The 15,245-nt window shown below is 33.5% G+C and overlaps 1 protein-coding gene across 1 annotated transcript; it reads left to right on the top strand.

The window, feature by feature from the left end:
• Window positions 1-8,350: 8,350 nt before the first annotated feature.
• On the top strand, window positions 8,351-9,170 carry LOC106475496 (calpain clp-1-like). Its single transcript, XM_022379583.1, has 2 exons — window positions 8,351-8,522; window positions 8,983-9,170. The coding sequence occupies exons 1-2, from the start codon at window positions 8,351-8,353 to the stop codon at window positions 9,168-9,170; spliced, it is 360 nt and encodes a 119-aa protein (XP_022235291.1).
• Window positions 9,171-15,245: the final 6,075 nt, after the last annotated feature.

Raw genomic sequence — 15,245 nt, 5'->3', positions numbered from 1 at the left:
AGCCAAATTTTGTGCCTTCAAATGGCACTATTCCTGTCTCCATGCACAGTCTATTGACAATATCTTGCCCTAATATTTAATCGGCTTCTAGATCTACTTTACCACATACAAAGAAATGGTGCTCTATTACTAGGTCACCTACTTGTATCTGCACCCTATGTTTTTCTGCTACTATAACAGGGTAACTGGTGATGGTGAATAGAATATGTTTAAATACTTCTAATCAAGCATTACCTGATAATTTGAAATAATTTTTTCACTAAATCTGTACTCAATAATAAAGATTTTGCTCAAGTATCAAGTAAAAGGTCACAGTGTATTCCCCTAGTTCCTAACCATAAAGGCAACTACAGGTTAGGAACATGACCAACCACAAGAAGTATCTTATGTTGTTGCCCAAATTATTGAAAATGACTTCTTTGGAGTGGTTTACCACAAATGAACCAAATCATTACAATATTGTCAAAATGAAGTGTTTTTCTACAGGAGCAGTGAAAAGAAAGAATGACAAAAAATGTTTTGATTGAATCTATGCTTGAAATAGTGTATAATACAGCCATACATTGTGGTGAATCAAGTAAAACTATACCATTATGATTTGTAAATTATGTATTTCACAGTTTAGCCTACACTAGTGCTTGACAGATTTGACATCAAGCCAAAAATGTTACCTCTTGATCTTGAGATGGGAGTTATAAGGTTGTTGTGAGTAATCAGACACATCTTTGTTGTTCTGTTGTTTTTTATGATTATTTATGTTAAAAGTTTCTTTTTTAATGTGGCAGCAATTCTTGTATATATTTGTATTTATTTTTTTGATGATGTGTAATTAGTTGTTGTATATATGTATATTTCAGTGTTAGTAGTGTTAAAGGTTTTAATTTGTATGTATAAGTGTAGGCTTCATTAATAAATAATAATACTGTTACGACAGCGGAAGTCATGCGACACTGGGAGCATGCGTGCTGGAGAATCTCGAAGGATCATGAAGGCCCGATAGCATTCGAGGTGCCCTCTTTTTAGTATATACGCCTGGCGAGAAAAACCAGCGCTATTGAAGAGATAGATAATTGAGTCAAGAGAACAGTAGGCACCTTAAGTAAAGTGTGTGAATCACTGTGATTTATAGCATGTGTTATTAAGGTTGTTAAATTTAAAGTGACTGTGGAAATTCTGTGTATTACAAAGTTGTATCGAGAAAGAATAAATTAGTTTTAATTAAGAAAGGACCTGTAACGCTGAAGTTCCTCCGAAAGAATTTTTACCGGAAATTAACAAACAAGCAGATACGTAACAATACTAACTTCTGATCAGAGTAAGATATGTACTTACAGTTAAACTAAAAATCAACTTGGCCATCAGTATAGCTTATTAAATATAATTTTCTCATGTATCTATTTATAGAGATTATAATGCATTGCTTCATCAGTTGAGAGCCCTCACTGAATGATATTTTTGGCCTTAAACTCATAACATTTTATTAGGTTCAGCCAATTTACTTATTTAGGAGATTTAGGTTAGCCTAAATATATATATTAAGCTAACAAAAATGGAAAACAGTCTTTATAGTGGAAGTATAATGCTAAAAATATAAATGAAAAATTATAAAATTAGATACATGAAACATTCCAACCAACACTATTAATGAAAGTAATTACAAAGAAAGAATATAGTATATTTCACCTACAGAACCTAAAATACCTTAACAGACATCCACATTTTTAGGCTTTATATTGGGAATAAAATTCACCAGCATATATCTCTGCTCTCTACTGTGTCATTCCCAAAATACAGCCAACATGGCTACCACTCACATGCATACGAGTGTTCCACTATTGTCTGGACGTTATACTAACAAGTCTGAGCCCAATTCCAATGGGGAAGGAAGAAAAGGAGGATAAAATTGTTGTTGATAGTTCTTCCTCAAGTAGCTGAAATTAAGCAAGCCACTGTAAAATTACCTTCCTGTAGCTTTTGGTCATAGGAATCCATTATCATCTATTTATGATTCTCATAAGATTTCTCGTGATACTTCATATTTCATCATATTAACATTCCATTTTCTTATTTTCAAACACTTGTAGCTTGCATTCTCTGTACATTTGATTCATCATTGTAATACTGTGCATATGAATGATTTTATACAATGTCTGAATACATATGTAGTTACTCAACACATATATGTATTCATACAGGTATATTGTCATATACATACAGTAATACATGACACTTGAATTGTACCCTGCAGATCGTGATACCGAAACTTGGCACCGAACATACTCATCCTTTAAGATGGAGTGTTATGATGTGATGGTAAATCCCACTATTTGTTGACACAGGTATAGTCCAAGAGTTCGTGGTGGGTGCTGCAGGCTGGTTGTCTTTCCTCGGGTCGGCAATTTGAAATTATATAGGGATGTCAAAGACAGCATTAGTAGCATTGTCATACATAAAAACAAATAATGGGCCCTTTGCTTTACACAGAGCATTACACTCTGTTTACATGCTACCATGCTGTTTTTCAATGTATGATTATGGAATATTGTTCAATATCAATATGTGACTGTATTCTGGTGCAGTTAATTTTCCCAAAATAAATAATTAGCATTCCCATAGTATTTACCCATTTATACCCTTTTCGCTACTATTTTAATAATTATTTATAATAGTAAATATATATATATATGTATATATATTTATATCAGCATAACACATCATAATGATAGACAGGTTTTCTACAACTGGTGCATGGTAACCATACCTAAGTGAACAGACTCCTCTTGCCAGCTATATTTCTATAGTCTTCCTGATATTGTAGTGCCAGCTATGAGTCTGTAAATTTGAATCTCTCTTGGCATCACGAAATCAAGAATAATCACATACAGAACTAAACTGGACAAAGACATTTCTGCTAGAATTAATATTTATACTACAGTATCCATCACTACGTGCTCAGGTTAAATATAATATTAAACATCCAAATACATTGGATGTTGGCAAGTTACTGCTATCCACCTCAAATGGCCATCTGGTTCCACAAACACATTGGCATAGTCAGTTGGCAATTCACTGAGTTTCTGTTACTGTATTGACTCTAGGTTGCTTGCACAATTATCAATCAACGATCTCTGATATTTTGACAGCTGTATGTTTGCTTTCAGACACTGTGTGACAGAAATAACCCTAGTTATACCAGTACTTTTAGCTATTTCCACTTTGCTAGTTATGCCAATGACCCTTTCAGAGGAAAGCATAATTGCAGAGAATCACTAGGACTATACCAATACTCATGCAGATAACTGTTTGAGTGAATGCAGCCTGCTTTCTGGGCAAGGAAAATGATATTTATTTCATGCATAGCTTCCAACACTTCAGCAGGTTTAAATAAGGCACTAGACTTTGTCCATAGTAAATCATGGAACGCACCTGTGTATCTAGAAATACTACTACTCTCTCATAACATACACTCGTGCAATCCATAAATGTTGGACCCAATCAGATCAGCACTGGATAGTTTCTTCACAGATTGTATGTCACTTCTTCCACAGGCAAAACTGACAGTTTCCATAGTAGATATATCTTAATATCAGAACCAATATTGAGGACAATCACCATTGTTTTGCGAGTGATATAAGCTATAAGTAAAATCCAAATGATATTTGAGAACATAAAGCTTAGAAAACATTGGTTATGAATGAGCAGTAGAATAAAACATACATTATAAGGTTAATTAAATAATACAGTCAAAACATTACAATTAGTGTGAAATAAAAGGAAAGGTAAACAAATTTATACATGAAATATACAAATTGAAAAATAAAGTCATCATACTACAGTAAATATTCCAGGAAAATCTATATGTAGACACCAAAAACTACTGTCTGAGATGACTGTGTTTTGATCGGGTTAACACGTCAAGGTTGAAAGACGTCTTGGTACACCTTATGACAGGAATGGCAAGAACACATTCATTCCAGGTATCTAGAAGAACAGTAAATAGGATACTGACCAAACAAGGTTATTTTGCAAGAAGGGCAATCTCCAAACCAATATTAACCAGAATTCACCACTCTCACCGTGTTACTTGGGCAAGACAACATGTTAAGTTCCAGTTAGGACACTGGCAACATGCTATATTTTCAAATGAGTCCTGTTTCTGGCTTTTTAAAGCTGATGGTAGGATTCGTGTTCGTCGTTTGCCTGGATAACACACAGGGAACACACAGGAGGTGGTGCAGTACATGTTTGGGCAGCTATTCATTATGTTGGAAATCTGCTCTTCATATCCTCCAGAAAAACGCCTATGGCGTCTCCTATAGACATCACATGGAGACAATATTTCTGCCATATGTTAGGGCAAGATTTTTCAATAACTTTGTGTTCCAAGATGACAATGCCACTGCCCACTATGCTCTTATTGGACAGTATTATCTCAACCAGGAGGACGTTACAAGATTGCCATGGCCAGCAAAGTCTCCAAATTGTAATCCCATTGAGAACTGTTGAGCAGAACTGGGCCATAAAATTGCTAACCACCAGCTACTGTAGCCGAGATGCAGTGCCTTTTATTGCAAGTTGGGATGAAATCGCGGATTACATCAGTAACATCATCAACAGCATGCCACATCGTCTTGTGGTGGTTATTTGTGTACAAGGAAAACCAACCAAGTACTGAATGTTTAATATGAACTTATATAAGGTTACATATGCTACTTATAATAATTTGAGGTTATATTTTGTTATTATATATGTTTTGGTAAGATTTTGTTGTGATAGGTTAAATGCTGAATTTCACATCTTTCTACAGGTGTCCGATAAAATTGTTTGCTGTTCGTTCATGATGTCCGCAGAACCTGTCTCATTAATGACATTATACAAATTACATATGTACATGTTTAATATAACATGCATTTCTCAGTTGGACAGCACTAAGTGTATTTGCATTCCATCTTAATGATAATGATCTTATTTATTACAAAATATTCAAACATTTTGGCCAAGACTGTATTACCATCAATTAGAAAGACTGATGGATAGAATAAAATGAATAAAATCAGATTGAACATTTAAATAAGCAACTTCTTAGTAGGGATATTACAATGAGAAATTTATTTAAAAGTAATGATAAAAAAGACAATGAAACAGATTAAATGAAATTCCATGTAGCAGTGAAGTCTAAAGATAATAACAAATACCAATTAAACAAATGATTATAAAGTATCGTTTATGAGAATATTATAAGTACTGTGTAACAAGTACTTACAAATGTAATGTTAATTCAAGAGTAAAATAATTATTAGAAGATTATCCAAAAATGGAAATCATTTTGAGATTTCTCTATAACTCTAAAAGCATCACTCTATACAACACTCAACAGAATGAAAGAAGAACTACCCATGAAACATCAGGAAAACCGTTTCAAAATCAATTTAACGATTGTTTGTTTGTTATGAATTTCGCGAAAAGCTGCACGAGAGCTATCTGCGCTAGCCGTCCCTAATTTAGCAGTGTAAGACTAGAGGGAAGGCAGCTAGTCATCGCCACCCACCGCTAACTATTGGGCTACTCTTTTACCAACGAATAGTGGGATTGACCATCACAATATAACGCCCCCACGACTGAAAGGGCGAGTATGTTTGGTGTGACGGGGATCGAACCCGCAGATTGCGAGTCGAACGCCCTAATCAACTGGCCAACCAATTTAAAGAATGATAATTAATGATAGAAGTAGAACTAAAGTAGAAAAATGTTTCAAAAAATATAACAGGGCCCTTAGATAATATTTGCAATATCCACCAAATAATTAATTTATCAGGATATCCTAACCATTTTTACACATACTTCATCACCCTCATTTTTAATTATTATTTCAATTTTATAAACTCCATTTTTCTTATCATATTTGACTAATTCTGATTCATAGAAACTTTTTTCAATTTTTTCATAATTTAAATCTTTAATTTTGTATGTTATGGAATCTGTTTGCATGTTTGTTTTGAATTTCGCGCAAATCTACACGAGGGCTGCTAAATTAGGGACGGCTAGCGCAGATAGTGTAAGACTAGAGGGAAGGCAGCTAGTCATCACCACCCACCGCCAACTCTTGGGCTACTCTTTTACCAACGAATAGTGGGATTGACCGTCACATTATAACGCCCCCACGGCTGAAAGGGCGAGAAATAGTGGGATTGACCGTCACATTATAACGTCCCCACGGCTGAAAGAGCGAGCATGTTTGGTGTGACGGGGATTCGAACCCGCGACCCTCAGATTGCGAATCGAGTGCCTTAACCACCTGGCCATGCCGGGCTTTACATTTTTAATAACAAGTAAATTACACAATATCGTCTGAAGTAATTTACAATAAAGTTTAAATTTACACTAAGGGTATTCACACTAACTACATTTAGTTGCGTAGTTTATGTTGAAAAGTATATCTATGAAATTAGGTCTACAAGTGAAACTGTCTGTAACAAACATTATTGAAGTACATTAATTTGTTGTCATTACAAGAATTGGACTTGACATCATTACTGTTACCAAATAATCCAAAAGAACCCGTCCAACGATAGAACATCTTACAACAATGTTTTGTCCGAGAATATTACTTTTAAGTTTTTAAAATTGATGGGAATTTGGAAATATTTAAAAAAGATTCATTACTTTTGATCTTAATAACAACTTCAGACTTGTTTTCTTGACTTATATTTACCATTGACCTGTTGTTTGTTATTAAGTACAAAGCTACACAAATGGTTTTCTGTGCTCTGCCCACCACAGGTGTCGAAACCCGGTCTCTAGCGGTATAAGTCCGCAGGCATACCGCTGTGCCACCAATGATTTATTAAGCTGATGATATATTCAGAGTGCTATCTATCAGTTGACTACGATGAGAAACATCATATGGTAATATAAATAAAACAAGTCAGAGTTAGTAAGTCTTATCTTTGTAAAAAGGATGATTTGTCATTTGTAAGTTTATTGTGAGGGTACTAAAAGACATTTCATTGAAGCTTTATAAAGTAAAAACTTTATTATGATTTAAATTCTTGCTCGTACATGCATCTTCTGTAGGCCTAAAGCCGACAATAGTCGTATATATGGGTGTGTCTGTCTTCGTGTATGAAGATATGAAGGATAATGTAGTTTTTATATTATCAAATTTGAAAAGTTTGAAGGATTGATAAATGTTGAAGGTTTAATTTAATATCGATATAACATTTGAAAACTGACTTCCAAATTTCAAGAGAATTTTATGAAACGTTATTGGTGTGAGTGCTACGATAAGGTTGGTTTATCTAAAATTTTCGCTCAAGTTATATAAGTGCTATCGGCATATAGCCGTCCTTAACTTTGAACTCATAGACTAAAGAGAAGCCAGCTAGTCAACTACACCCACCGCCAACTCTTGGGATACTCTTGACTGACCGAATAGTGGGATATGATAGTCATTTTTATAACGCACCAACGGCTGTACAGTGTAGAGCGTGTTTGTTTTGTTTTTTTTTGCGTTAGCGAGACGCAAACCATAAATACTCAGACTCACGCTAACCACTTGACCACGCTCGGCCATCACAATGAAGAGTAACAACGAAAGCTGTTGGCAACTTATGGGAAGAAAAAAAAAAACACACGAGATGTTTCACTTTGTGGAAAACCTTGGGTAAAAAACAATAAACATCTTAAAAAATAATAACTATTGACCATTTGAAACTTTATGAAATATGATTTTAAATTCTTGTTGGTTTTTTCCGGAGTTATTCGCCGAGAATATGTTCACATACCAGAGAGCTAGACTAGTAGATATAACTGAAATACGACGTTATTACTTTCCTTCTTGGTTTAGACTTGCTTTGAACAAAAGCTAACTGTATAGTTGCATCATATATGGAATAAAGTAGGCCTAAAACTGAGCTTATTATAAAATGCATTAAGAATTGAGTAAAAATGGCAGCAAAGTTCTCTTTAATCGAAGAAGTAGTATTTACTTATTAATCTCGATCATTTCCTTAGAGATGAAACTTTGGTCTTTTTTTTGTTTGTTTGCAATGATAACCTTTTACTCCAAATATGTTATTATTATTATTCCCGTTTATTAAAGGCTGAGTAAAAATGACCGACGTATTTGTTTTAGCACAAGCCTTGATGAAATTTTACGACGTATATTGATAATTATTAATAGAAGGGGGGGGGTGTTAATGATAACATGAGATACGTTTTATGAAAAATCTCAAGAACTGAATTATAAAACACAATTAGTGGACTATATTTATATAATGTTAGCTAATTACTGAATATTTAGAACGACACAATCAAACAGTCACTTACTTTTCGCGTTTTATATGATAGGATGTCGTTTGAAGATTTCCTAAATAACTTCACCCACCTAGACTTACTACACATAGGACCAGACGACTGGATGCAAGAACCTTCACTACACACTAAACGACCATGGAGAGCAGTACTTGCCAGACGGCGCTGGCGGTCTGGTTTTAACGCTGGGGGTGGACCTCAGTACAAAGGTAAGTTTTCCATCATTTACTTTCTTTGAAACGGATTGCTTTTTGTTTTTTTTCTGGTTGTTTATTACTTTATTTTCATAACATATCTATTCAGGATATAGTTATGCATATTTATTTTTGGGTTTCAAATGTTGTAAGTGTTATAATTTTCCATTGTTTTCTATTTGTTCTATTAGATATTACAACACGCGCCTCATTCTTAATGGAAATAACAATAACTTATTCAGTTCTTTCAGGTATAAAAATTTGTCAGGAAATTATTTGTAATTTGTTGTTGTTTGTATTTCATAGTGTTGAAGACTATTTTACAGAATAATGTAGACCCTTACTCTTACATTTTAGTTAGTTTCCAAAAAAAGTGACGCAACAAACCAATAATTTTCATTCTGTTTAATAGAAACATACTACAAATCCCATTGGAAAAAATTAAATAATATTTAAAATAATTTTTTTTTCACAGAGACAACAGCCATGAATCCACAGTTTCACGTCCATATTCCAAAGAACGGTACAAATAAATGTCACGTGGTTGTATCCGTAACTCAAAATTACACTCCGGGTCACGTGACAGAAGATGGAAAAAGGATGCCTCCTCTGCCAATAGGCTTCGCAGTATATGAGGCTAGTTTAATGAGTTATAGTTCATAATCATAAAAGAAAATGCAAGGTCTTACAAATATATCTATATTATGTTTTTATAGATTTTTGTTTCATTACTACTTTTTGAAATGTAGTGATACATTTTTTTACTAATAGAAGGCGTGAACTATTTGGTAACAAGTATTTAAAACCTTACGAAAAATTCGCAGTGTTAGCTAGTAAGGTCTTACAAATATATCTATATTATGTTTTTATAGATTTTTGTTTCATTACTACTTTTTGAAATGTAGTGATACATTTTTTTACTAATAGAAGGCGTGAACTATTTGGTAACAATTATTTAAAACCTTACGAAAAATTCGCAGTGTTAGCTAGTATTAGTTGACAAAAATTTGCACATAAACCTTTTTTGGGCAACTAACCGTGGCTTTATAATAATAGGTTTCACAAAGATGAACGTGGTTGTCAACGTGTAATGTTATGAGGCAAATATATATATATTCATCATATTTTTGTTTTTTTACTGAAATAATTTATAATGAATCACACTTTTGTTTCTGGGCCATTTTTAATGGTAAAAGCGTATTTTTTAAATTGTATTTGCAATCAATGAGGGTAGAAATCTATCTAAATATTTATGAGATAGACAATTAAAAGAAATACGTTAAAGTTAAAATCGCACTGAAAGAAAAACAACCCAAACTCCGCCATTTTTTATTTATTTTGGCTTTACATTCTTCACGTAGAACAAATACACTTAGATTTGTTGCATGCCACCAGATTCACACACGTCGTTATCATGGAAAAACTTAATACAACAGTTTTTCTTTGAGGTCTTTCATATCCCAGCCGGACTGATGAGCTTTGGTATTGAGCTAAAGACCTCGTCGGCACTAGATATGGTAGATATACTATGGTTGAGTTATTATTACGACATATTCTTCTTTTCTCTCGCTCCTAAGTTCTTAGAAAAAAAAACACTTGTGAGGAAAATTGTCTGTTAAAATTTGAGTTTATTTAAATCGGATCGTCCAGTTACTGATCCAGAATTTTTTGTAAAAAAATAAATTAGAAGTCATAAAATGTTCATTATCAATGTTCATAAAACCACTAAACTCGTGCACGTAGTAATTAGTATGCCAAATATTACATCCTACTGTTGACTCGGTTCTTTTCTATTTTGATATTAAGCCTTGATCGTAATAATAAGAAATCCAATGTTCAATAATACCTAATTCCCAGTCTGTTTAACTCATTTGTTGTACAGATTAGAAGTAAACAAAGAATTTAAAAATTCTAATATAACACTGATATTTTAAATACAGGTAGTAAAATCACCCCCATTCTTTAATTAGTAAAACTGTTTAACAGCTTAAATTACTTCACTAAAATAGACTGTTAATATATACAGGAGTTCAGTAATTTTAATATAAATCCATATAGAAGTATTTCAAACAATTGTACGAAAACCCCAAATATATTTATTTTAAATAACAGCGGATCAAAATCTTTTACATCTTTTAAAGGCCATTTTATGGTCCTTTTCACTGCTGGATACCTTTGAGTATGCAGGATATAATCGAAGTTAAGATCCTTGACTTTTGTGTTGTACTTACAGAACTCTGGTCCGAAATGTCATCCTGAATTTATCCCTAACTTGACGAATAATTATTTTTTTTTTTTCATATGGTGTAAGCATTCTGCTTTTATCAACAATTCCATGAATGTTTTATCGTTTCAATTGTAATTTTACATTAATAAATAAACAACCTTTATAAATATAATGACATGTTTTGCGCCTTAGTTGCCCCTGGTGATTGTGAAACGACAGTAGCATCACTTTGTTGTGTCATCTATTGCATTTAACGTTAAAATTATATCCATATTAAATTTGATAATAACTGTATTGTACTGCGCAAGTTTGTACACACGATTTAGCAACTGAATATCTGACTTGTAAAAAAAAATTTAACGTCAGGAGTACATGAACAAATTTGCAGAGTTTAAATGTAATTTGATTACATTTATAACCAGGTTGAATTGTGAAAATTGTCATAATGTATTTCTGTAAAATGAAAAATAAAATAAGTTAAGAATAATAGCTCGAATTACATTACATATGATGAAATATGTTTATAAAAATAATTTACGCTTAAATGTAACTTAAACTTAGTAATATTAAAACTATTAACTCACACTAAATAACGAATAAATAACGAAGTCATACGATCTGTAGTTTTATGATGTAATCATATAACAAGACAAAACTAGGCCATCAAGAACAAAGTAAAATAGAAATAATTTTGCTCACTTCGACCATTATGTTTGAAGATTAAATCATTGGCCAATGGCCCATTTATCCAAAAACTGTTTATTGTATATTAAGCTACACAGTCGTCTGTCTGTACCATTCTATTTTTAGCGTTATAAGCTGTCAAACTAAGAAACTTGACCCAAGGAAAAAACTTTAAAAAAATCCTTCCAAAAAGCAACAGTTACTCTAAAAGTAACCAACAATTACGAGTTGAGTGTAAAAAATGGGAATAACTTAATTTATGTAAATATGAATTCATAATGACAGTAATGTAACAATATCTTTGCAGAAAAATGCAATGTTTACACAATTAATGTTAAATTAGTGAGATTAAATAACTTAGAATTTATTGTCGATTTTAAGCAATATCAAAAAATTCTAAATCAAGCGAGCTAAATAAATTTTACTTCTGTTCGAATTTAGTTAGATAAAATTTCGTAATTCGTTTTTCTGCGTGTCAGTATCGAGACCACTACCGCCCTCTATAATTTCCCATACTAGTATTCTAGTTGCTGTAAAATATTCTTCATCAATTTCTTAGTTAAGAAAATATAACACGTGATCCAATTATTCTAATTGCACGTATTTGTAATTTTTTAGCTATATCGCTGAAACACTTATTATATGTATATTTGATATATTTGTTTATATGTAACGCATATCTCAATATGTCGTAGAAAGAAAAAAATTACAAAATAGAAACTGTATGTTTCGTGCTACAAACGTAAAATATAATACCTGTTTTCTTTCTCAGGTCCCACCTAATATGCCACGTCTTACCACCCAATACGTCACCGCTCATCGTCCATTAGATGTCACTGCTCATTCTGTCTCCCGCGAAACTGTCACCTTTTTCACACTGCCCCCTGGTGACTTTGTAATCGTACCTTGTACAGAAGAACCAAATAATGAAACTAGGTTTCTGTTAAGAATATTGACTGACGAGCACAGTAATATATGGTAAGTGTTGAAAATAAATTTATTCTACTCTTTTCTTCTCCACATACCATTATTTAGTTTCGTCTACGAAGCAGCCTAAAAAGTTTGATATGTTATGCTATTGTTATTTTTTTATTTTGTGCAAAGCAGCACGAAAACCATCAGCGCTAGCCGTTTCTAATTTTTATGTGATAGGCAAGAGAATTTGTTAGTTTTTTTGTTATGAATTTCGCGCAAAGATACACGAGGGCTATCTGCGCTAGTCGTCCCTAATTTAGCAATATAAGACTAGAGGAAAGGCAGCTAATCATCACCACCCACCGCCAACTATTGACCTACTCTTTTACCAACGAATAGTGGGATTGTCCGTCACATTATAACGCCCCCAAGGCTGAAAGGGCGAGCATGTTTGGTGTGATGGGGACCCGCGACCCGCAGATTGTGAGTCGAGCGCCCTAATCACCCGGTCATGTCGGGCCTAGACAAGAGAGAAGGTAGCTGGTCAATACCACCCACCTCCAATTCTTCGGCTTCTCTTGTCAAATCGAAAACTGAGACGAAACCGTCACTCTTATAACGCACTCATGGTTCGAACGTGTAAAGCGCGATTTTATTTTATTTTTTGTGAACACTACTGGGTCGCGCTCGGTCTCTTATGATATTAGATCCAGTTTTGAATAGCGAATTAGGTGCACATGGGCTAAACGGTTACGTGAGAGACTCCCCTCGTGTTTAGATATAGCCGTTCCTAAGTTTGGATTACTGACCAGAGGGCCAGTCAGTCAACAGTACCCACCATCACAAGGGCTTTGTGTGGCTTTGAAACAAATTGACTGTTTAACAAGATTGATTGTTACTCTTATAACACATCATTAGATGAGAGTGTGTGTGATCTTCAGCAGAATCTCGGCGCGAATCTTCGATCTTCCTATCTTACCCCACCAGGCTAACCACTGGGCCACGCCTTGTCCGGTTCCAACATTAAAGTGTTTTATGTCAAATATAATATATGAGTCATGGCTTTGACCGAAACTATTAACTTTGTGAAAGTCTGTTTTGCTTTACCTTCTTCTACACTTCAAATGACCATAAACTCAAAACATGATATAGGAAATAAAAGCTTTATTAAAGGTATCTGCTCTCAGGACATTTTCTAAATAATTTTTGGACATCTCCTCAAACCGTTTAATTTGTATATCTTTCAGAAAACTGTATCATTTATCATTTACAATAAAGTATTAATGATATCGTCTGCATATATTACTTTCTTAATAAGTATATTTTACAGTCTTATTCAACATAATTAAAGTTTTATTTGGTATTCGACTTTAAAACATGTTTGACAAAAATCGACAAAATCATTCCTCAGAGACTTAATCTTCTTCTTCCATCGGAAAGCACAGAAGATATTTCATCCTAAAACTTTTGCAGACTGGTTACCTAGTTATATACGTATACACAAGAGGGCGACGCCTTAGTCTTAGTTCACTAAATGTTTATAAAAATCAAATAATGATCATTAACATAATTAAAAATAATAATTGTTGTTATCACTTTTGATCAATTATTTTGCAAGTATAAAAAAGTGATATCATTACTTCATCATATTTGACTACATACCTTTGTATAGATCGATACATACTTTTGTATAGATCGAAATAATATACTTTCTATGAATATAGGTACCATAAAACCTTCCTGTGCGCTTAATTGTTTATAAGTTTCTGTTAGTGGATAATTCCAAACCTTTTATTAAGTAACATTTGATTCGAATATCAAACCCTCATTATTGAGAGTATAAGTAATTTCTCTTAATATAATCTAAGATCTTTCATGTATGTGGCGTTATCTTATTCGGTTTGGTTTTGGTTGTTGTTAAGCACAAAGCTACACAATGGGCTATCCATGCTATGCCCACTAAGAGGATCTAAACCCGATTTTTATCGTCGTAAGCTTGTAGATTTGCTGCTAAGCCACTGGGGGTGGGGGAGGGAGTTAGTTTCTACCAGAGAAAATATGAATGTAAGGTCAGTCTTTGAATCATTTAAAATTGTGGTGGACGTGTGGTTTGCAAGAGTTAATGCTGTTTATAAGTGATAACAGTAGGGTAGATCCAGGTGCATTAATGTTAGATAATTAAGACATAAGCTTTGATTATTATTATTATTTTGTATGTTGCACTTTATAAATTCGTCAGTAGAGAGAGAATGGAATTCTATCGTTATGTGAGGCCCGGCATGGCCAGGTGGTTACGGCGCTCGACTCGCAATCTGAGGGTCGCGGGTTCGAATCCCCGTCACACCAAACATGCTAGAGGGAAGGCAGCTAGTCATCACCACCCATCGCCAACTCTTGGGCTACTCTTTTACCAACTCTTACACTGCTAAATTAGGGACGGCTAGCGCAGATAGCCCTCGTGTAGCTTTGCGCGAAATTCCAAAACAAACAAACAAACAAATACCGACATTTAAAGATTATTAAAAAACCAATGAGATATTAATCTAATAACTAGGATAAGCTTTAATTCAATGTTATTTACCTACTAGATAATACAACGTGTTGTAAATAAGTAACAATTTCAGCTACAAACAATCTGATGCATTAGAAGATATAAAAAAGTAAAAAGAGAAAGCTCACACAAAATGCTCCCCCTGTAATATGAAAGAAGTATTATTAATTCAAAAAACTAAATTAAACAGGTAAATCCATAAGTTTATAAATTTATCGGCTCACATATTTTTACTCTATTTTTTTTTTTCTAATCGTTTTTTTACACTACAATAGAATTATCTTACAGATAACGTTTTTCGGATATTCCCGCAATGTTTAATCCATAGGTAAATGATGACGAGCTAGAAACCGTTGTTTGT

Source organism: Limulus polyphemus, unplaced genomic scaffold (genome assembly GCF_000517525.1).
Source record: "Limulus polyphemus unplaced genomic scaffold, Limulus_polyphemus-2.1.2 Scaffold8668, whole genome shotgun sequence".
NCBI lineage: Eukaryota > Metazoa > Arthropoda > Merostomata > Xiphosura > Limulidae > Limulus > Limulus polyphemus.
The sequence above is the reverse complement of the archived record's forward strand: the minus strand, read 5'-3'. Positions and strand labels throughout refer to the sequence as shown.

Bases quoted from the DNA above. Each gene is read 5' to 3' on its own strand.
- LOC106475496 (XM_022379583.1), top strand. From the start codon at position 8,351: ATGTCGTTTGAAGATTTCCTAAATAACTTCACCCACCTAGACTTACTA. The intron at 8,523-8,982 runs GTAAGTTTTCCA...TTTTTTTCACAG, and splicing joins GGGTGGACCTCAGTACAAAG to AGACAACAGCCATGAATCCA.